The sequence below is a fragment of the Pseudorca crassidens genome, chromosome 19 (genome assembly GCF_039906515.1).
Source record: "Pseudorca crassidens isolate mPseCra1 chromosome 19, mPseCra1.hap1, whole genome shotgun sequence".
Taxonomy (NCBI): domain Eukaryota; kingdom Metazoa; phylum Chordata; class Mammalia; order Artiodactyla; family Delphinidae; genus Pseudorca; species Pseudorca crassidens.
In genome coordinates, this window is record NC_090314.1 from 55,431,063 (window position 1) to 55,454,809 (window position 23,747).

A 23,747-nucleotide genomic window follows, 5' to 3' on the forward strand; every position below is an offset into this window, starting at 1 on the left:
ATTTGGTTAAAATATGGATAGTACCATCTCCATTATGAAATTTATTAATTTTCTGACCAGAAACAGCATGTGATCAGCTCCCATGATGCTTTACTCTAATAAAATGCAATAATATTGATTCACAATAAAAGTACATGCAACCTATGAATCATTTCAAACTACAAGCTCTATGCTGAGCAATATATTATGTAAACTATTACCAATATCAGGGAAGTTAGCCCTAATTGCTGTTGTCGGCAATTGCTAACTGTAATATTACCTATAATTACACATAAAACAATAATGCATTTTGGGAGAAGGAGTTTTACAAATCGAAGGGACAAAATTAAATTAGGAAAATTAACACAGATGACAAAAATTATGGAAGTTTGGGGAAGATAAAATAATACAGGTGTTGCTAAAGGCCAATCAGCTATAAAAATACTGATTTACTGTTGGTAATTAAATAACAAACTCACCTAAAATCTGTCTGTCACCCTTATACTGCCATCTCTTTGAAATACAGTACTACAAATTATTTAATTAAGTCAAAACTAAGAATAAGTGTTAAAACCCTGGTAATTACAGTTAAAGAGGTTTTAATTCCTGAGAAAGCAGCAGGAGTGTCTACAGAGTATTTTTATATGGAAGGCAAAGGGTCTGCAAGCGGCAGGTTCTAAAACCTTAGAAATAAATGGAAGAAAAGCAAGAAAACAACATTTCCAGTTTACGTTGCTCTCTGGCAAGAAAATAATTTACCTACAAGGCCAAACTAACATACACATCAGAATGAGTGCACCACCTGACAACCGAGAGCCTCTGGAAGAGATGCTAAAAACCCAGGCACACCAGAACGTTTTGATGCAAAGCAAATATTTTCGGTAGCTAGGAGATAATTTTAAATACATACTACTAAAATAAATACGCTCTCCACTTTTAATGTTTATTGCTCAAGTGAATTTGGTATCCCTGTTGTTAATAATTTTATAGAAGTTCTTTTAAAGTTGGGCTTAATGAGGCTGAACAAATTTCTATCTTGCATTAAAACATTGATATTAAAGTTTTAAAAGATGGTCCATGGGATACAGGAGTCATTACCCTCCCAACCTCCCCCTTTTTTTTTTTGGCCACACCACATGCGGGATCTTAGTTCCCTGACCAGGGATCAAATCCATGCCCCCTGCAGTGGAAGCACAGTCTTTAACCAGAGAAGTCCCAATTATCTCCCTTCTTCAACTGAACAAACACAGTGCTGGGAATAAAATGACAACAGCAATGAGATGCTACCAGAATATGTAGTTTTCAGTCCATTTTAAATATACAGTAAGTCCCCTACATACGAACGAGTTACGTTCCGAGAGTGCGTTTGTAAGTCCAATTTGTTCGTAAGTTCAACAAAGTTAGCCTAGGTACCCATATTCTCAGTTGCAGATACTCTGGTCTTCACCAGTCTCACTTCTGACTTGTTCTTATGACAGCCCTGACGCAGGCAGAAGGTACATTCGATGCCAAAGGCACAATCAGCTATATAGTACTCTACTGTAATAGGTTTATAATACTTTTCACACAAATAATACATAAAAAACACGGAAAAAGAAAACATTTTTAATCTTACAGTTCAGTACCTTGAAAAGTACAGTAGTACCAGTACAACAGCTGGCATACAGTACAAGGGGCTGGCATCGAGTGAACAGGCAAGAAGCGTTACTGACTGGAGGAGGGACAGGAGGTGGGAGATGGTAGAGCTGAAGGATCGTCAGCAACAGGAGACAGAGGGCAAGCTGCACTTTCACTCACTCATCCTGGGCTTGAAATAAAGATACTGTACCACTGTACTCTATACAGCACTGTACAGTACAGTACACAAAAGCACAACCACTTGTAGAGGATGCGTGCACGTGACAATGTACGCCAGACATGTTGTTACCGAACCCAGGTCCGGCTGCTTGCCACTCAAAAGCCAATAAAGAGGCCAGGTTGGTGCAAATGAAAGTTTGCTTTATTTTGGATGCTGGCAACAAGCGGGGAGGGTGGGGAGGGCGGACGCCTGTCCAAAGGCCGACTCCCCCCTCCCCCGACAATCAGGGGGCAACAGCTTTTAGAGACAGAGGGAGGGGGCTACATGTAGAAACAATACAGTCAGCCTGACAGGCATCTTGAAATTGGTCATCAGTGGTCTGACCAGAGTCATCTGGATTGCTTTAGGTACAGTTAATCTTCAGTTCCAGGGTCTGTTCGTTTCCATTTCCTTGAGGCCAGTTCTTGGAATTGTGGCAGCTTATGTCATGGCTACAGCCTGCTCATCATGTAGATAACTTCTGCCACCTGGTGTGGGTTTCACTATCTATAAGACAGCTCACAGGATACGGCTCAGAATACTATCTACAGCCACTGAGGAGGAAATAAAGGTCCTTGACTATGTTTACTGACTGAACTATTATTATTTGGTCTCCTCTGTTTTCCTTTGTTTCTGCATTTTCTCACTTCTCTGATTAAACTAATTCTTTGGCCGAAGTTTTTGCACAGACAAAAGGCAGGCTGAGGACATGGTGGGAGGGGGCAAGGACCCTAGGGTCCTGTTCCGTTTCAATGTGAACTAACTAATGTGATTGGACGTGTGAACGCACATTCACATCTTTGAAAGTTCGCAACTTGAAGGTTGGTATGTAGGGGACTTACTGTACATTCTTTATCTTTCTATCAGAACGGAGAAAACCAGGGTGCCCAAGTGCTGCAGGCCCAGAAGACTGGCGTGAAAATGAGCACAGAGCAGATAAGAGCCCAGGAAACAGAACCTAGAGAAAGAGAATCTTCACCCGACTCAAAGATTCTCATCCTAAGCACTACAGATAGTTAAGCTGGGAGGTGGCATTCATTCGTTATTCTGTGAAATAAGAAATCAACGCTAGCTTGTTCCACGGATGCTACTTAGAGAGTTCTACAAGTGTGACAGGCACTCCTTTTGGGGAAGAAAGGTTCAGTTAAAAAGTGACCAATTACAATTAAGTGAAGGAAAAATAAAGAACTGAAAATTTAATTGATTAGGCATTTGAGCGCTTGCTATGTGCTTGGTATTTTTAGGTACTAACTTAAGTATTAATGAGATGGGAGTTTGTTCATAATGATGGCATGTAAGCCTAATGTAAATTTATTACAATGCTTGGATGGCTACTGGCTACTGGCAATTTTTCTTATTTACTGCAGCAACAATTAATTCTTCACATTTGAAATCAAGATAGGTACTTAGAGTGAAGCTTTATGTGGAAGAGTTTGCTCAGTCAGATGCAAAGCATCCCATAATTTTTAGAACGCCCTGTTTCTCGGGCATTTATTTGACACTTCTGTTCCAAAAACAGGGGAGTCTATCTGAGGGTTACAGATAAGGGTCCTTTTTAAAGCTGACCACGTGGTCTCAAGTTGCACAACAGCCTCTTAGGAAGAGCTGCCTTTGCCCGTCTTACTGAGTCATCACAGAGGGTAGGTATCAGAAACAGAAAAATAGGTTTTTATTTTAGTGCATTAATACCGATTTTAAATGGGCTAACTCTTTCTTACTGATATGCTGTGTAGCGGGGCAAATGGCATCTTTGTCTCATTTTTCTATTCATTTTGAACCGAAGGTACCTAAAGTGAAAACCTTCATGTGTATCCGCAGGACCTGCACTGACAGGCATCTCCTCCTACTTCTTGAGCAGGAGTTCTGATTCCCTGGTCCTCCTTCACGTCCAGCCTGACTTACCAAGTCCCTCAACACACACGAAAGTATAAACAGCCTAACCAAACTGAAACCCAAGAAAAATCTCATACCCACACAAAGCATTGATTGCTCACAGCTCATTCCTCTTTCAGTAACTACTGCGTGGTGCTTAAAATAGAATTCCTCTGGCTGGAGGGGTCGGTGAGATCGATTTCTGAGGTTATGGTGTGAAAATAGTCACGCTCTAACAGCATCTTGCTGATTCACTCCATCTGCAGGTGACTCTACTTTTGAGTATCATTTTTATACCAAAGGATGATGAAAGAGCAACTGAGCTTCTAGGACAGGGCGGCTTGCAGGCAGGACAATGTCCTCCAGCTTCTGCTCTAAGGAGACTTAGAGAAACCGCACATGTGTTTTATCTACCTAGCGAGAGGATTCCCAAATCCAGTTTCTTCCAAGTTTTAGTTCATCGAATGGGTGATATGCTTCTTCCATGATTAACTCACACAATCTCTGCCTTTGGTTATGTTTGTGCCAGAAAACTAAACGATAAAGCAAATATAATATCATTAGAATAAGAATACAATGCAAAGTCAAGTCTGCTTCTGGCTGGGGCCTCCTCCAACCTCATGAGACAGCTACAGGGATTACCACCGGCACAGCTGAACGCCTGGCCAAGGGTAATGAGACCCATTTCTGAGGAGCTGAGGAGAATAGGTGGATAGGTATGTAGAATACGGATTACAAAATGTTCTGGAATAGGAGCGACATTAGCAGTATTCTTCTGGTTTTCTGATTGACATGTGGCACTATGTTTCACTTCCATCCACCGTGGGAGGACACAGCCCTAGGCAAGATATCATGACCCCACCATGTCACTGGTTTCACTCAGATCAAGCCTATAATGGCCTTCATATTTGACTCTAAATTAACTGGGTAGTTATCTCCCTAACCCCTCACCCCACCGCCTCCCAATCCCTCTCAAATTATCTGTACGTCTTGATGAAACCTGACAAAGTTCAGGGGTGAAAGAAACCGTCTCTGGAGATTCTCCCTTAATCTCATTGCTAGATTCAGAGTTTACTGTGAAGATGTTATTCATCAAATGTTTTATTAATTAATATTCAATGTTCTCCTGTGTCTGCACATAGATTTTTAAGTGTCCCAGAGTGTTTATTTCTAAGTGCACGAGATAATCGGGCTGTACTTCAGGAGCTGCTTTCACTTCCTTAGAAACGTAAGTAAGGGCTACGCTTGCAGGTCTGGCTCAGACTTACCCCAGGCCTCCGGGCAGAGCTGAGGCGGCGGCTCTGCTCCAAGCCAGCTGACAGCACTTCACACCCTCCACCGCCAGTGAGACCCCGAGTCTGAGAAGGACTGGGAAGGGCAGCTTACCATCTCTGATCAAAAGGCAGGCATGGGGTATTTCTCTAGATTATTACTGTACTGTGTTCCAGCTCCAGAATGGGTTTGAACCTCCAGACCAATGACACTAGCAATCTCTCAGGTTGGTATCCCCCAGTCCCCAAGCTCCTGGGTAATTCTAACGAAAGTCCTCTGGTGTTGAGAACCAGTGGTTTATCTCATAAGGAAGTGAAGACTTGGGACTTCCCTGGCAGTCCAATGGTTAACACTCTGAGCTTCCACTGCAGGGGGCACACGTTCGATCCCTGGTCGGGGAACTAAGATCCCACATGCCGTGCAGCGAGGCCAAAAAAAACCCACAAAAAACAAAAAAGACTTTGTAGTAAGTAAACACAAACTAACATAATGGTCCTCAATCTTTCCTAAGAGGACGTATTTCTTCTTTCCTCTCCTTTCTTTTGAAGGTGCTTAATGTTTTTTTTTTTCTTGAATCAAAAGCTATCAGAGAATCCTACTTAACTTTCTTCTCTTTGGGTGACATTCAATACGATATTGTAAGGTGAAGGGCACTAAAATCAGTTTAATGTTATTTGCTACAAAAACACTAGTCGAGTATGTGTGCAAATGTAATGAGAATAAACATTTTTTTCTTTGCCTCTAAAGGAACACACAGCCCCCCACGTACCTGGACCGAGCAGTGGCGATCGGTTCAGCTGGGCGCTGGCCTGGTGCGTCGGGGGCGCCTCGGCCACGTTTGCGTTGGTGCTCGCGGTGGTGGTGCTGGTGCTGGTGGTGGTGCTGACCGAGGCGCTGCTCTGGATGCCCGGGTTGTTTCTGTCCCACATGTTTACAGTTTTATTGTTGTAGTTGCTCGGGTCGCCCCAAGCTGAGGTACCGTCATCAATTTCCATTTTGCGTCGAATAGATGGCGGGGAAGGTTCCTCCCAGCCCGTGGCCTCACTGCTGTCCTTCTGTTTGACAGGGACCGGCCCCCCAATCCACCCTGTTCCTGTCTGTTTAACGGAAGTGGCTCCTCCCCAGTTACTCGCGCTGCTGTCTTGGGGTTTGCTCGCCCAGTTCTGTTGCGGGCCAGGCTTTAAAGACTCTCCCCAGCTTGTCCCTGGATTCACCTTTGCATTTGTGCCATTGCCCCAGCCACTGGTCCCAGACCTTGGAGCCTCGTTCCAGCCAGACCCTGATCGATTACTGTCAGCATCCCATCCAGAGCCGTTTTTTTTCCCATCCCCCAAGTGTCCAAGGACAGAAGACGAGTCTGCCCAGTCTCCCCCTCCTGCGCTCCAGGCGGGATTCGCTTTGTGTCCGTCTCCCCAGTTCTGAGCTCTGGGTTTTTGAGGCTCACCCCAGGTGGGCGACTTGTCCTCCTGATTTACGGTCCCACTCCAAGCGTGGCCACTCTTGGCCGCAGCAGCATTACTAACAGCAGTAGAGCTTATCGTGTCCCCCCAAACCCCGGGGCCATTTGGCGCTTTGCTGCTGCTGTCTCCCCAACCTGTGTTTGCTGGCGCAGCAGCAGGTGGTGAGCTGACCCACCCCGTTACTGAAGAGGTATTTGTACTGTTCATGATGGACCCATCGTTCTTCCCCCCTGAGTTTGAAAGCTGAGTAGCTGCGCAACCCCAGGCCTCTGTCCCATTGTCATTCTTTCTCTCAGACCTTGGGGATTCTTCAAATTCCCAGGCAGTGTTTTGCTTTACTGGAGTCTGTCCCCAACCAGTATTAGACAGAACTCTTGGGTCAAGATCGTTCCTTGGCAATTGGATGTGCCCTTGGTCTAGAATCCCTTTGTCTCGCCTTCGGCCTTCTGTTCCTTCCCTCCCAGCGCTTCCTTCGTTGTGGCTGCCAGAACCGTCGCTGCTTCCTTCACTTGCTGTCGTTCCAGAAGATGCAGCTTTGGCCCAAGAGTTCGTGTGTTCGCTGCCAGGCTGCGTGGCAGGATTCTGGCTGCCGACACTAGGACTCTCCCACCCTGTTGATCCTTTCCCATTGATGTCACTACTGGAATGCTGGTTTGGGGGCTTTCCCCAGTCCCCGTTCACCCCGTTAGAGGGGCTTCGGCTGGGGTGGCCCCAAGCTCCCGAATGGAGGTTACCGACGCCATGGTTGCCACTGCCCCGCCCCCAGGCGAGGATGCCAGGACCGGCAGGAGGTCCCGAATCCCATGCGTTCCCTCCGTTTCCCTCCTTGTGCACAGCACTGCTGGAGCCATTCTGCTTAGCACTTGATGCTGAGTTCACAGTGTCGCCATTCCCCTGATTGAACCCAGAATTGCTATTTCCTGTGGCAGGGTTACCTGGGGACAGTCCCCACACAGAACTGCTGATTCCTTCGCTGCCACCCCCACTGACTTGAGAAACTGATGATCCGTTAGCACCAGGAAGGCCTTGCAGGTGGGGCGGGATGATGGCCCCCATACCAACAGCCATGCCCCAGTTTGGCAGTCCGTTTGTCTGCACTGCATTGATAGGGTTTGGTGAAGAGTTCAGGGGGTTAGTGTTATTTGGTCCATCAGTGTTAAGGTTCTGAGGTTGTACGCTGAAAGACACATTCTGAGAAGTGGACGTTTGTGGTTCTGTGCTCTCTTGCGGCAGCAAGTTTCCCCAAGCACCTAAAGTGCCCGCTGGGTTCCCATTCTGGTTGCCCATGTTTTGACCTATGGCACTGACTGGACTGCAAATACTGGAAGGGTTGCCTGTCGCCACAGTTCCTTCATGTCCAAGTACAGGCCAGGCAGCTGGGTTGGCATTGGGATTAAGGTTAAGATTAATGCCAGCATTGGAGTTGGAAGCACCCCAGCAATTCTGACTTCTCCCATCTCCGATCATGTTGTCCATCTTTCCATCCCCACCACTGAGGGGGCAGTGAGCCAGGCCGGAGCTGGAGCCCGTGGCTACGCCCCACACTCTGCCTGCATTTCCATTACCGTTTGCTCCCCCCGCCCCAAGGGCACTCTGATTAGAAGGGCTTTGGACGAGTGCGCCGTTGGTGCCATTATTGCCGTTCGTCTTCTTGGTATGTCCAGTGAAGCTGCCCTGGGCACTCCCTGTAGCCATGCTACTGTTCTCTGAGCCACAGCTGGAGGTACAGTCAGTGTCTGTCGTACATTCTGAGGCAGATTCAGCCTCTGTTCCCGTGATGGAAGGCCACGCCTCCTTATCGGTCCTGTCTATTATCACTTTATCCCAGCTGCCGTTGGCTTCGCTCCTGTAAGTGGGCTGCTGTCCCCAGTGGGAACTTTCATAATGCTCTGCCAGCCCGCTGTGGCCGATTTCTGCAAAAGATGAAACAAGTTCAAAGTTAGATTCTCCTCCCACTTATCGGTGAATCAACTGTTAAAACTAGTCTTTGGGGGAAGCTCTTTATTTCGAGTTTTCAATTCTGAATGACAAATACTAAAAAATGACTTCAAGAAAAAAGTTATTTGTCTTCTAAGTAGCTCCCATTCAAAAAAGAGTTAATGCTTCTAAAATTACTTTAATTCTTACCACTACACCATAGTATTGAGAAGATTCACAATGCACATTAGCACAGGAGCATCTGTGAAAGCGTTTGCAGTAAAGAAAGTGGCTTAACTGGAAGCAGTTTGGAATCTATGCGACTATGCAACACCTGTGAACACTCAGCTTCTGGGAAACGCTGGCTACAACACTGAAGCTCGCCTGGATGCTGGGTGCAATTTGCAGTTCTTTTCAAGACTTCTAATGAGTCACAGTATTAGATAGAAGTTACACAGCTCATTTGGTAGAAAAGAATTGTAAATCTCCCGCAGAATCATATAACAGAACCAATATTTGGGGGGTGGGGGATGGAGGGAGAGAGAGAGAAGTGGTTTCAGAAAATGATCTCTCATGTTATCAAGGGTACAAGAGTTAGAACGATTTGATTACATTTATACTACTTTATCTGTCATTACCAGTGATTATGGTTTATCCTGGTTTCCTGTGCATTAATAAAAAATATTCTCAGCGCTATAGCTGGTATCTTCTCGGATCTCTATGGAGTCCTTCTTCAGTTGCTTTCTACACTTCCTTAATTTAGTCTTTTCTTTGGAGATCCCCAGAATAACTTTATACGATATCTTCTATAGTATTTATATCTTTTCACGCTTATGATCCTTTTAAAGAAGCTAGTATTTGGTATCTGTTATTTACCTCCTTTAATTTCCTAATTTTTGGGGTATTTCTAACATTGCAATCAAACTTATATTCCAACGAATTTTCCAATAGACTTTATTCGAAGTATGCATCACTCAAGACCTCACACAGTTTAGAAATCGTTGACAGTTTCTTTAAATAGTATGATATACAGATAATTGCAATTAAATATTTCTTCTCTTTTAGAACACTTTCATTATTATGTTCTCTGCAAATTAATTTCAACAAGAAATATCTTACTCATGGACAGTAAAACTGGGTTCCCCCCCGCAATCTCTTTTATAGTTTGATGGAGCTAAAAGAGGAAGTATTCAAAGAATTATCACCATCACTAGAAAGAACATACCAAAACTAACTTCAACCTTAAAAAAAAAAACCCAAACAAATGACTTTTGTTGCCTGATTTAAAAGGAATGTAATGAATTTATCAGCTCCACGCTCTAACCAACTGAGCTAACTGGCCGCGAGTAAAAGGAATGTAATGAATTTAGAATGATGGTCTAGGTGATTCTAAAGTAGGCAGGTAGGGACTTCCCTGGCAGTCCAGTGATTAAGGTTCCATGTTCCCAGGGCCAGGGGCACGGGTTCAATCCCTGGTAGGGGAACTAAGATCCCATGTGCTGCATGGCGTGGTCAAAAAAAAAAAATCAACTGTGTCGCTTGTAAGAGGTTTTTATTCTTCTTTTAAAAAAATGTTTGGCAGCATTGGGTCTTCGTTGCTGCGCACAGGCTTTCTCTAGTTGCGGCGAGTGTGGGCTTCTCACTGCGGTGGCTTCTCTTGCTGCAGAGCACGGGCTCTAGGCGCGTGGGCTTCAGTAGTTGTGGCGCACGGGCTTAGTTGCTCCGAGGCATGTGGGATCTTCCCAGACCAGGGCTCGAACCTATGTCCCCTGCATTGGTAGGCAGATTCTTAACCACTGCGCAACCTGGGAAATCCGAGGCTTTTGTTCTTAAGAAAATAAAGAAGTAAATATTAAAAAAAAAAAGTAGGCAGGTAATTCCAGGTGAAAACTACAAAGGGAAAATGAAGATAGGCAACAGAAAACTTTAAGTATCTAAATTACCATAAAACAATGAAGTTCTTTATTGCCAAATATTGATATTAGGGGTTGGCTCTGCTACCCTGGTTTATGACAATTTCCTCTGTTGGTTTTGCCTATACTATAAAAACTAGCTTATGTAATAACCAATTTAAAGAGATCAACGAGGGCTTCCCTGGTGGCCCTCAAAATAAAGAGATCAATGAGCCACTCATCATTTAACACTGAAAATAAGACCAAGTTAAAAAACAGAGATTATCCCTAAATGCTCATCGACAGATGAAGGGATAAAGGTGTGGTACATATATACAATGGAATATTACTCAGCCATAAAAAGGAACGAAATTGGGTCACTTGTAGAGACATGGATGGACCTAGAGACTGTCATATAGAGTGAAGTCAGAAAGAGAAAAACAAATATCATATATTAATGCATATATGTGGAATCTAGAAAAATGGTACAGATGAACCAGTTTCCAAGGCAGAAATACAGACACAGACGTAGAGAACAAACGTATGGACATCAAGTGGGGAAAGGTGGGGTGGGATGCATTGGGAGAGTGGGACTGACATATATACACTAATATGTATAAAACAGATAACTAATGAGAACCTGCTGTGTAGCACAGGGAACTCCACTTCGCTGTACAGTAGAAACTAACACAACATTGTAAAACAACTATACCCCAATTAAAAACAAACAAACAAAAACCAAAGATTATCACTTTTTGTCAGCAAACCTACCACAGTTCACTCTCCCTCGGTCTTGCCTCTGCAGGGACAAGGTTTACCCAAAGGCGGGCCACCTACCTCTTGACTTGGAGAGCACTCACTGCAACCTGCACCCAGCAGTAGCAGGTTACCAGCCTGGCCTAGCAAGGTTTTACATCCATAATGCTTGCTACATATTAGGCAACCAATAAATGTCTGTTGGACAAACAAAAGAATCAATGTATAGAACCAAATATGAGTTTTAGCTAAAGCCACCAATTAGCTGAACAATCTTAAGTCATTTCTCAACTCTACAAAGATGATGATGAACTAACTACCTAAGCCCTAAAGTTCTCAGCTCTAAAATTTATAATCTAGAGTTTATATATACTACATAAGAATCACACAAAAAAATACCTAGCAACATATTTGACACTGTCAATCTCAACTACAATATTGGAGACAAGGTTTTTTTTCTGGTAAAATATACAAAATATAATTTTCCATTTTAACCATTTTTGAGTATACAATTCAGCAGTGTTAAGTACATTCATTTTGTGAAACCATCACCACTATCCCTCATCCCAAGATGAAACAGTATACCAGCAATACACCAGGGTTCCAATTTCTCCACATCCTTGCCAACACTTGTTATATTCTGATTTTTGAATAACAGCCAGCCTAATGGGTGTGAAGTGGTATCTCATTGTGGTTTTGATCTGCTTCTCCTTAATGATTAGTAATGTTGAGTATCTTTTCACATGTAAAGCATTTCTATAATCAAACTGATTTATTTCGTTTAAAATGAACAATCTAAGAACTACATTGTTTGCATATAAAAAACCCATAAAACCCAATGAGTTTTCAATAAATAATGTAAAACAATTCCAAAATATGCCATCCTCCTACTCAGATGGTTTTGTTTTGGAATTTTCTACAAATATTTATAATCAAAACATAAAACTGTAAATAGTAAATATTATTTAATTTCTGACATTATGAGATGATAAAATGTAGGAGCAATGTTGTTGCTTGTGAGAAAAATAAATCTAGATCATTACATTTTGAGCTATAGAACATCCTACATTTTACAAGATAAAATAATTTATAAACTTCTCTATGAGACAGAGAGAGGGTAAGGCAAGTAATGAATTTAATACAGTAACTAGGGAATTCCCCGGCGGTCCAGTGGTTAGGACTCCACACTCTCAATGCCGAGGGCCCGGGTTCAATCCCTGTTTGGGAAACTAAGATCCCACAAGCTGTGCAGTGCAGCCAAAAAAGAAAAAAAAAAAATACAGTAACTAAACCTGAAAAGGGGAGATGGAAAACAAGGAGGAGAAAAATTACATGAAAAACACTGAATCAACATGCTGACAAATACCTGAATTCTCTACTTTCACGGATAGTCCTCTGCCCTTAGAGCTTTACAAGAGCAACAAAGGGCCAAGGACCAAAAGCTAACGTTGGAATTAAGGAGATAATCCTGTGAGAAAAAGGATTTTTTTCATTCACGTAAATTTTAAAAATCCCAAATTTCATGAAAAATATTAGTCATTAGGTTAAAAAAAAGAAAACACATCCATAAAGGTGTATCAAGGGTATGTAGCATCGCCGCGCAGCCTGGGCTCTTTCTAACAAGTGTGTCTGTCTGCTGAAGGGATGGCCCCCACAGTGATCAAGTTCCACCGCTCAGTCCTTCCCTGGGGTGGAGAGGAAGAGCTCAAGGGCAGCAGAGCCAGCTCGGCACCAACGAGGCAGTGCTGGCAGGAGCCCCAGCACCCGAGCCGACAGAGGGCAGGATGAAGTCTCGCCTGCACGTTTACACACTGGAGTCTCTAGGACACTTTCACTTACTACGACTGGATTCTCCTATGAGAATCTAGGAAAATTTCTAACTGTCTCCCCCAGACCCATTCCTGCTTCTCTCCAGTCTCTTCTCAGTAATGCACCAAATAGTCTTTCCAAATGCACCTCCAGCAGATCATGAATGCCTACTCACACACTTCAGAAGGTTCTTAACATCAAACCCACGAGGTATCACCTCACACTGGTCAGAATGGCCATCACTGAAAAGTCTACAAATAATAAATGCTGGAGAGAAGAAAACCCTCACACACTGTTGGTGGGAATGTAAATTGGCGCAGCCACTATGGAGAACAGTACAGATGTTCCCTAGAAAACTAAAAACAGAGTTACCATATGATCCAGCAATACCACTCCTGAGCATATACCCAGACAAAACTATAACTGGAAAAGATACATGCACCCCTATGTTCATGGCAGCACTATTAGAATAGCCAAGACATGGAAGCAACCTAAATGCCCACTGACAGAGAAAGAAGATATCATGTGATATCACTTGTATGTGGAATCTAAAAAAGTTATACAAATGAACTTATTTACAAAACAGAAACAGACTCACAGACATAGAAAACAAACTTAAGGTGACCAAAGGGGACGGGGGGAGGGATAAATTAGGAGTTTGGGATTAACAGATACACACTACTATATATAAAATAGATAAACAACAGGGACCTACTGTAGAGCACAGGGAACTATATTAAACTATAATAGGGAACACTGGAGTAAGGGCAGTTCTGGGAAGGAGAGAAGAAAGGGAGATGACGGACTGAGATCCAGACATATTGAGTCTGGGGCGGTTGCAAGACCTCCGAGCGGATCCGCCCTCAGTCCTGGGAGAAGCAAGTCAGAAGCTCAGATGTTAATGTGCAGCTCATCAGCAGTCTCTCCGTGTGGACTCACGCATCCTTGCAGGTGCTTCATCCAGCTCCTTAAAAGACCATTAGCACCACTCTTCTCCCCTCTTCACTCCCCTCCATCACCTGCTTCAGTAGCTGGATCAAGTGGGGGCTCCCTCCAACAAGCACTGCAGAATCTACGTGTTGTCATCCGCTCAACAGGACACTTTTCTCAAAGGCGAGAACGTGTCTGCAAGTGGTGCATGCCAGGAGACCAGTGCTCCTAACTCAAAGGGGAGCTAAGTGTTCTGGAACTCGGTACACATGGTGGGAAAGGAGACGAGAGAGAGAAGGCTAGAGGAGAGGAGATAAAAGAGGGAAGGAGGTGAAAGCATGAGATGAAATGTCCCCCTGGGAATTCCCTGGCAATCCAGTGGTTAGGACTCGGTGCTTTCACTGCTGTGGCCCTGTGTTTAATCCCTGGTCAGGGAGCTAAGATCACTCAAGCTGTGTGGTGTGGCAAAAAAAAAAAAAGAAGGAAGGAAGGAAGAAAAAAAGAAATGTCCCCCAAACACCAAGGGAGTTTTACTGAACGGGTACTTACACCTGTGTTTTGGCACAGACGGTATAAAGGACAGGGGATCACTGCTACTAAAGGAACCTAAAGGAGAAGCTCAATTCTCACCAGTGCACGGAACAGCTCAAGTCCATTTCCAGGTGAGGACTTCTGTCCTAAGCTTGCAAAGACGGCCACCCTTATGTGAGGAACTATTTGGAGGGGCTTAAAGTGAGGCTAACAAGTTAATTTGCTATATACATTTATATGTGTTATTACCATGTAAGCCACTGAAAATATTTTTCTACTTAAAATGTTTTTAGTTGTAATGGAAACAGGGGATAAGGAAACAAAATGAAAGAGACAAATATTACAATGTCTTTCACTGTAATTAAACTTCAGGAACACCAAAATGATATATGGATTTTTCCAAGATAATACCACATTTGGGGGTGTTTAAGGGTCAAAATGAACATTAAATACATTAAAAACCAAAAAGTTAAGGCTAAATGGTAAAAATTCCTCTATGCCGTGGTTCTACAATTTGATTTTCGGCCTTGCTCCTTAGTGTTCCCAGTTCTGGTACATTAAAGAAAGCTCTTAGCCCCAGGATCTTTCTTTACAGGGTCCTCTCTTCCTACAGTTTGGGGCCCCGTACAGAGCCTGTTCCTGTGTGACTCTAGTCACAGTGTCCTCCGATGACAGTTCCCTGAGACACTCACATTCTGCTGAACAAGCATGTTCAACAGCCCTACCGATGAGCTCACAAACACCGCACAGATGAACAAGACCTAGTCTCCCCTCAAAGAACTTTCTGTGCCGAGACGAGCATGAAGCACAAAGGTGCCAGTCTTTGCTCTAGTTTTTTATTTTCCTTCTTTCACTTTATCTTGTTTTCTCATGTTTTTCCTTCTCAAAAAGTTTTAAAATGGGAATCAACTGTGACCTATGTACTTTAATACATATATAAAAAAATAGTTTGGGGACTTCCCTGGCAGTCCAGTGGTTAAGACTTGGAACTCTCAATGCAGAGGGTGCTGGTTTGATCCCTGGTTGGGGAACTACGATACCACATCCTGCGCAGGCAAAAAAAAAAAAAAAAAGTTTGAATACATAAATGCATTTAAAAGCTGGAAAGGACTTGAAAACTAGAAAGCAGAAAGTTATGATTTTAATGCAATATTTTTGATTTTCAAATATAGACTTAAGTTGATTTGAAAATACCACTCACCATCTTCTTAGTGCAGTGGTAAAAACCAGACAACAGAAAACAAAGAGCAGAACCTACTTCCCCAAAACACAAAGGAGTTAAACCTAAAGCCACTTTGGAAAAATTAGGCTTTCCCCACTCCCACCATCCTTTCACCACTCAGACTCCTTTAAAGTCTTCTGTGGGTATCTGAGGAGCACAGTTTGACTAGTTCTGTTCTGGGGAGCCCCTGAAGTCTCTCCTCTCTTGCCGCTCATCGTCATCATCACCAACACCACCATCACATCAATAGCATTATCACTCCCACCATCACCACCACCACCATCATCACCAGTAGCACCAGCAATACCCCACCACCACCACCACATATTCTGACACTAGAATTTATCTCTAAAATGAAAACGTGTTACATTTTTAAGGCTATTACTCTCTTTATGTTTAAAGCACACCATTCTTCTTGGGAGAATTTATGACTTCAAAAATATTTGAATAACATGCCTTTCATAAACCAAAGTCTCTTGACTGTGCTATCAATTCAAAAACCCATCTTTTAGTTATAGTCTGAAAGACTCTATGGAAGAAATTTGTGAAATGACTGACTTGTGGGAACAGGCATTTTGAAATGAATGAAAGCTCTAAAATAAACCAAGACTGAATTCTCTTGTAAGTTATTCTCAACTCTCCAGGATAAGCCCACAGGAACTGTTAAAGGCTAAAATCCATGCATCTGTTATGCAGCAAGTTTGAGAGAGTTTATAAGTAAGTCTTCCTACCCCTACGACACCACATATTTCATAGCACTTTCAAGTTCTGCGTATTTCCACACACATTAAATGAACTGAACCTTACAAATTACATCTGTTTTACAGATGGGGAAACAGAGGCTCAGAGGCCAGATTTGGAAAAGGTGTTATAACCAATAACCAGTAAGGACTGAACAGAAATGCCTATCTTCAGGATAAAATTCCAGTGCTCCTTCCATTACAACATTCTATCACCAAATGTTAAATTCACTTTTTTCCTGCTGTTTGAATGGTTTACACGTTCTAAAAATAGGTGTCTCTATAAAAATGTAAGTAACATAAACAGTCTTAGGTGATTAAAAAGGATCACACGATAGCATGGTTTAAAGAAAAAAGCTTTCTTCTTTTTTTAAATTCCAAAATGTTACCATGTAAAGATAAACTTTTCAAGAAAAAGTGTTTAACGAAGAGCTTCCTGAAGCTACAGTGAGCGGGCTTTTAATTAGGCGCCACATTAATCAGGTAGGGAAGCGCGGGCAAGATTTGCGCAGAAGTGCGCGGGGCGCCTAATTATTGCTAACACTGACAAACAGTACGCAGTCCATTCTTTCTCACCGCAGTCCTTTTAACCGAAATGACAGAATAATAAATCATAAAGTCATTCCAAATGCCTTCCATAGTTGAAAACACATGAGTGCTACGCTTACTGATAACACACAGTCCTCGGTTTCAAGGGGCGGGATCAACGAAACCATCGTTTTCAGCTTTGGAGAACCGAAGCCACCTCCCTCTCCACTGCCTTGAGTGTGCGTAAAAATCTTGTGGAGAAAGTGCTCTGAGTTCAGAATTCCGTCACTGGACAGACTCCGAGACATCTCCTTCGTCAATTTCTATCAATGGAAGGAATTATGAAATGCAGAACCAAGCGAAAGGTTTACTGCAAACAATAATTAAAGTGTCCAAAAGAAAATGCTTATTGCCTTGTTTTTCTTCAAAACGGCAGGAAACGAGGCTGCTTCCTCCGCGGTCAGACCCTGTGAGAGGCACTGCCGAGCGGGGCGGCCGCGGGGGCGGCGGCGCGGGGCCCGGAGCAGCTCCGCGCGCAGCGGCGGGGGCGCCATCTTACGCGTCGTCTGCGCGCCCCTCGCGCCCCGTCCGAGGCCCTGGAGAAGCAGCTGCTGTCTGCTCCGTGTCGGCTCTGTTTCTGCGGCTCTGCGGGCCGCGGGGGCGAAAGTACCTGCGGAGAGGGGCCGCCCACCCCCTGGAGACGCTACCTTGCGCGCCGAACGCCCGGGCGCCCGCATCTAGGGCAGCGCGGGTTTCCAGCTCCACCCTGTCGCCGCGCGCCCCGGGCCGCCGGCTGTCGTCACCGGGAGGCTCCGTGCTGACTGCGCCCGGCGACCTGCAGGCGCCCGCGGGGCAGGAGCTGGCGTTGCCCTTCCCTTCCCTTCCCTTCCCGGGAGGGAGCCGATCACCCCCTCCAGCGGGAGGGGCGGGGGGAGGCATCCGCGGAGAGGACTTGAAAGCTCTGATTATCTAATTGCAGCTGACACTAAACCGATCTTCCTGCCTCTTAAAATTCGTTCAATTGTCACAGCCATTTTCACTACAGGACCCAGTTACAGCAGCACCAGAGCCACTTTTCCTGTTTTTTGAAAGTCTGCCAAAAGAGCAAGGGCGCGTTGCCCATTGGCTGCATGCAAATAAACCGCTGCTCCTTCCTACTCCTTTGTGTTCCGTTCCTTCCTCTTTCCCGCTTTTCCTGAACACACACTAAACGTTCGGCATACCAACACTAGCTATAATTTTCTAAATGAGCCCCATATGTAAATTGGCACGTGTCCAACTTCTTTCCTGCTTCTATCTACAAAAGATCTAAGTAGCAAACACTACCGCGTATTAATCAAAGCCTCAGTTTACGAATGTACAAAGTAGCCACCAAAACAATACATTGTTCTGCCTTAAGCGCGGCGAGAAAGAGTTTCTTCTTTTTTAAAAAAGATAAAAGCTCTCAAGTGTTTCAAGCTGGAGTTATACTGCAGGTTGGCAAAAACATAGTCTGAATAGAAAATAACATTTTTCTGTAAGCTTAATAGGGTGAATCACTACACATATACGACTATATACACTTATCAGTTAAAATTTTTACCAGTTGGCTAAGTGACAAGGTCACACAGGGGTCGTGGGTCTGGAAAACGAATCGGACCTGTCTCTTGACCACACTGCCACACTGCCTCCATGCCCGGGGACGCCCACCTAGGTCCCTGTGCTGATTCCACTAGGACATGGGATGGCGTCCCAGCAATGCTTTGCATTGACAAAATCAAGCGAGCTCTTTGGAAGCGGGTTTGAGTTGGAGATTCCAGGGAAAGGACCTTAGAAGTCTCATTTTAGGTGAGAAATGGAAGTACTGGCTGTGGCATAACCAGTGCCGGCTGCCAGGACTTCCCCTTCAGTTCAGTTCCTTTCACTTTGCTCAACTGGTCACACAGAGGTTCGGACACTGTCCTTTTAGGATACAATACAGGTTACACAGTATACAGTGCGTGTGAGGCTGCATGTTGCGGACGAATGGAGCATCCTACAGCTTCAAGAGGAGCTTGAGGACAGAAGTACTCAAGGGGCTTCACGGAGGGTGGGTGACTGTGATTTGCAGACAGAAAGGGGCAGGGCGATCAGGTGTGTGCATGTGCTGGGAAAGGCAACACTGAGTGTGGCCTATTTGTGAAGCCATACGGAAACAATCCCAATCAGAACGGAAAGCAGGACCCGGGGACAGAAGGAAAGGTGCTGGCTGGACAAGGCTGGGAAGGGCACTGAGCCAGGCAGAGAGACGGAGACTGCATTAGGAACTAGGAAACCAGGACAGGTTTCCGAAGGGACCTCTGAAGCTGTGATACCAGAGACTGCTGGTGAAGAGATGAAATTGGTGTAAAACAAAGACTTTTGCTTGGGAGCCAAAAAAATCAATCATTTCTTATTTTATTAATGTAAATATATAGATTGATTCCATTTCTCAAGATGTTTTTATGTATAAAATGATGATTTAGTCTTCAATGTATATATTTTAAAAAGTACAAACAACTAGGAATAACTTTCTGGAGAAGGATATTATAATTACAGAGCCAGATACTTTCTTAAAGAATATTACTTTCATATAAAATTTTACTGAATCAATTTCTTGATTACTTTCTCCTTATCTAAGAAGATACCAGTAACATCTTGCACCTCTCGCATTTGGTGAGAACACTGATGCAAGACTGCCAACTAATCTTATAACAATGAGATAAGCCCAGAAAAAAGCAGGGCTATTACACTTCTTTTTCAGTTTTTCAGTTTTTTAAGCGTCTTAAATCAACACCCCAAGCTATACAGGTCTGACTATACAATCTTTGTCTCTGTTAAGACTGGTCGGAGAACCATATTTCAGTGTGGAAAGTAACCATACGTTTGACTATAACCTGGTTGCAGTTAAGCAGATGGGATTATATTCAGTGAATATATTTGATCATTTCTTTCCTTCCTAGCTTTTTGCTGAAAATCACTGACCTACATCGCCTCTACCAGGAATTTAGCAGATGAAAGTAAAGACTATTTGAAGAGACATGGCAAAGCTGTCTAAAAATATTTGTTCCAAATAAAACCACAAAGTCATGGTTTTGAGAAATTCTGCTATAAATACTTCTATGTCATGCTGGAATTATTCCCCATATAAAAAGGCAGCACATGAAGGAAAACAAATATTAATATGAATTGTGACATGTTTCTTTTAAATTCTAATCTAACACAAGAAGCCTCCTTGACTCTCTAATTACAGACCTGAATTTCACTACCATCAGCAAATACGCTTTCGATGCCAGAACCATTGCCAATTGTTAGTTAAATTACTTGAAACGTAAAGATTTAAGAAAATCAGAGATTCATGGCAGTCAAACACATGTACTTTGCTCTTCCAAAAATTTCCCTGAAACTCCAGTAAAGAAATTGTTAAAAGTGTAAATCCATGAGGTCAAGAAGATGGGAACAGGAGAGAGAGGAGATGAGAGATGCTGACATTCTGGAAGCTGGAAAGCAAATGAGCAAGTTGCGAGCTCTCCTGGGAGCCCAGAGAAAGTTATCGTTGAACTGCAGGCAAGGACACAACAAGCAGCAGGCGGCGTAGAGCCCCAGACACCGCAGGGGCCGAGCACGGGGAGACAGCAGGCAGGGTTGCCTCAGGACACTTGAATAAGTTACTTAGAAACACCGCTCCCCATAAAATGCTATTACCTCCCTGCACAGAAAGTATGTGTGCAGTCAGGAGGTATCCTAGTAACCTGAGGGAAAAGGGTTTTATTTTGAAGTGTTCACTGCAGGGCTCTACAGCATCTGCCTCGGCAGATTTATATGTACTGACATAGACCTTTAGTTTCTGGTGAGCAACAAACTAGCTGAAGTAGCTAATGCCATCTGAAAGTGTATGAGGAACAATATAAATGAGTAGGGGGAACTAGAAGTAAACCTTAAGATCTAATCGAAATGAATCGAGCTATCATCTAGCTAGCTTTACTAAGTGTACAGTAAACATGGATCAAAACATGTCCATTTCTATTTCTGGGCAGCAAGTTGAAAGTAGCAAACCAGTTCTCAGATAGAAAGAACGCCGGGTTCTGTGCGGTTTACCTGGCTGGGGCTTGCTGGGGTGCAGCTGTGCTCCGGCTCCAGGCAGCGGGGGAGGGCTCAGCCCTGCAGGCCCAGCAACCTGGGTGGGGCTCACGCTGGTCAGAGACCCCGTGGGCAGTGGCTGACCTCTCTTTAACAGCTGCTTCTGTTCTTGCTGGCGGAAGCGTGGAGGCACCTCGCGAGGCAGGTAACGGGATGCAGCTGGCTGCTGGCCGCCGGCAGACGCACGTTTGCCATTGCTGCTGCTGGAGAGAGTGCTGGTGGAAGTACTGGTACTGGTCCCGGCAGGTTGGAGCTGGCTTGAACAGGTCTTAGTAGGTTCTGGCACTAGAAGGAACAAAAGGAAAAGACCCCAACACTTTAGTTATCACCTCCTTCAACCCAAACCAAAGAAAACAAAACCAAAAACTGAGAAAGAAATGACAGTGGAGAGCTTTGGAATCGAACTCCACGAAAGCCCAGAGTTCCAGGCTTGAGACCCAGTTGTCCTATAAATGAACCTCGATCCTGAGCTGTAGCTCTTGGCCAGTTTCCTCATCTATAAGACAGGTGATCACGCTGGGTTAGAGCAGCAGCTCTTCAGCTTGAGCTGGAGTCAGGTTAAAGGCCTGATTCCTAGGACCCGCCCGGGGAATTCACGTGGTTGGAAGGGAGGGGAGACTACAAATCTGCATTTCTAATAAGTTCCCAGGTGAGGGTGATGCCCCGGGTCCTGGGCCCACACTTTGAGAATCACTGCTCTCAGTCTGTGTTTCTCAAATTTAAGGGATCATTAGATGTCCATGAATTTATATATATATTTGTTTTAATTCTGAAGACAATCTAAGAAATATATATATATATGCGCATTCTGGGTTACCTGAATAATTAAGGCATTTGTGGTGATGGTATATCGATAGCACCACTACACTCCTCCCAGATTTATTGGAAAAGAATGCCCGTAGGCTAATTTGCAAATGATGCATTAAGTGAAAGCCAAAACACTATCAGAGTGTGCTGCATCAACAAAGTTTCCACAGCAATGTAAACAGGAAAAAGGAGCAGGAGAGTTGAGTGACAGCCCTGCTAGTGAGCATGCCAAATGCAAAAGGTGATCTGAGTGGTGGCCCTGAGTGAGGAATGGAGCACAGGCCTGTCAAGCGCCAAAGAACCTGAGCCTCAAGTTCATTTCCATCTTGAATTTGAAACATTAATATCCAGAATATTATGTTACCCTGTTATTTGAAAAAAAATTTTTTCGACTTAATTTATAAATGTCTTTGATTTCAGAATTGAGTAAAAGCTATGTGCAAAACGAGTTATACCTAGTTCTCTGTATATCTTGTTTGTATAAGCAGCATTATAAAAACCTTTCCAGTCGACACTGTTTGCCTTTTATTATCCCTTGCGATCAGCCCGCATTTCTCACCTCCCGTAATGGGTTCTGCTGTCCACCCCGCAACCCCATTGTACACAGTCAGTATCCGCGAAGCCTCTGCCCACTGTTTTTCTGTCACCCTGCCTGGCAAACCCTCAATTCTGGATGAAGCCACTGTCACTGTCCACTCTCTCCACCCTGGACTCGGACTGCTATGTCTCTCAAGAAAACAGAGCCGTGCAGTTTGGCATCACTATGAACTCCTGGGCCCTAACCTCAGGACACGCTCAGTGCTTCCTGACCAGCCTATGATTTCCTGGGTCTGCCTGGTTCCACTGCTGTCAATGACTCATTCAAAGACCTTCCACTCTCCAGTGATAATGCCTTTATCTCCCACCCCCAGAAGATAAACTGGACCTTATTCTTCAAAGAAATAAAGACCAGCAGGCAAAAACCAGGTTTCTGCTCCTACAATACACATCACACTGTTCTCTGTCCCACACTTCTGTTATTCCTATCCAAGGCTAGTATTATATTTACCAATTCCAAGACTCACATTTCTTCACATATGAAAATCACTTGCATCGGCATGTGTCTTACCATCGACGGCACATCCCTTCCTCAGTGGCACATGAAATACTGGGGCATCTCACTGCCTATGGTGTCAGAGAGGCACCACAAGACGGCTCCCTCCACGGCTCTGGATCCCGTCTCAGGGACTTTGTGTGTCCTGGATCTTCAACTCATGACATTCTCCAGAGCAGATATAAAGGCTCAAAGTTGAAGACTGGGTCTTCGATTAATTCTTTGTTTTACAAATATTTATATTTTTTCTTCCAGGGCTTAGTAGATGGACATTGCTGAGTGTAAAAGAGAAGAGAAATCCGGCCACCGAGTTCGCGTGTGGAGTGGAGGAGAGCACATTTCCAACCAGTAACCAGGCCAGGATGTGGCCACCCTGCAACCAGGCCCTCCTGGTCAGCACTTAGACATGCGCACACCTCTGCTCTCTCTAGACAGCGGCTCTCCGGCTCTTCTCGACCCACACCCCCCTCCCGACTGGCCTCCTTCTCCTCTCCTCCATCACACTTCTGGTCCAGCTTCCTCACCTGCTGTGTGCCTCTCAGCCAGGTCCTCTCACCCTCCTCTTCCTCCTTGTGGCTGAAACCCTATGCCCCCTGAGCTTCCTCTGCTTGCCCTCTCAGTCGTCTGTATTGGCGGTGACTGCTGTGGCTGTCCTGAGCCTCTCTTCCTGGGCCTCCACGACACCGGAAGTCCTTTCTTGGATTTCCTCTGACCTCTCCAGACACTCTTTTCTGCTCCCCAATGACAGGCTGCTTCTTCTGCCTCTTTAAGGTTCTGCTGCAGACACTAATCCTGGGTCATCTAATCTACGCACAACGCTTCATTTATCAACCCTGTGGTCCTGGTCTGAGACCTGGATGGCTATTAGATACCTACATCGAAGTCTTACAGGCACCTCAAAGTCAACGTGTCCCAAACACTCATCGGCTTTCTCGACTCATTCTTCTTCTGAGTCTTCCCGTTGT

The 23,747-nt window shown here is 44.3% G+C and overlaps 1 protein-coding gene across 11 annotated transcripts in view; it reads right to left on the minus strand.

The window, feature by feature from the left end:
- TNRC6C (trinucleotide repeat containing adaptor 6C) overlaps positions 1–23,747 on the minus strand; it is a 130,219-nt gene that overhangs the window by 37,796 nt on the left and 68,676 nt on the right. For 10 of the 11 annotated variants that reach the window (XM_067714034.1, XM_067714029.1, XM_067714035.1 and 7 more), the window contains exons 4-5: positions 20,841–21,167; positions 5,730–8,333 (exon numbers count right to left, since the gene is read on the minus strand). In XM_067714034.1, coding sequence (XP_067570135.1) covers positions 5,730–8,333; positions 20,841–21,167 — 2,931 coding nt within the window. Of the gene's footprint in view, positions 1–5,729; positions 8,334–17,452; positions 17,583–20,840; positions 21,168–23,747 lie in introns of those variants that run through there. The other variant, XM_067714036.1, reaches the window with a different exon arrangement.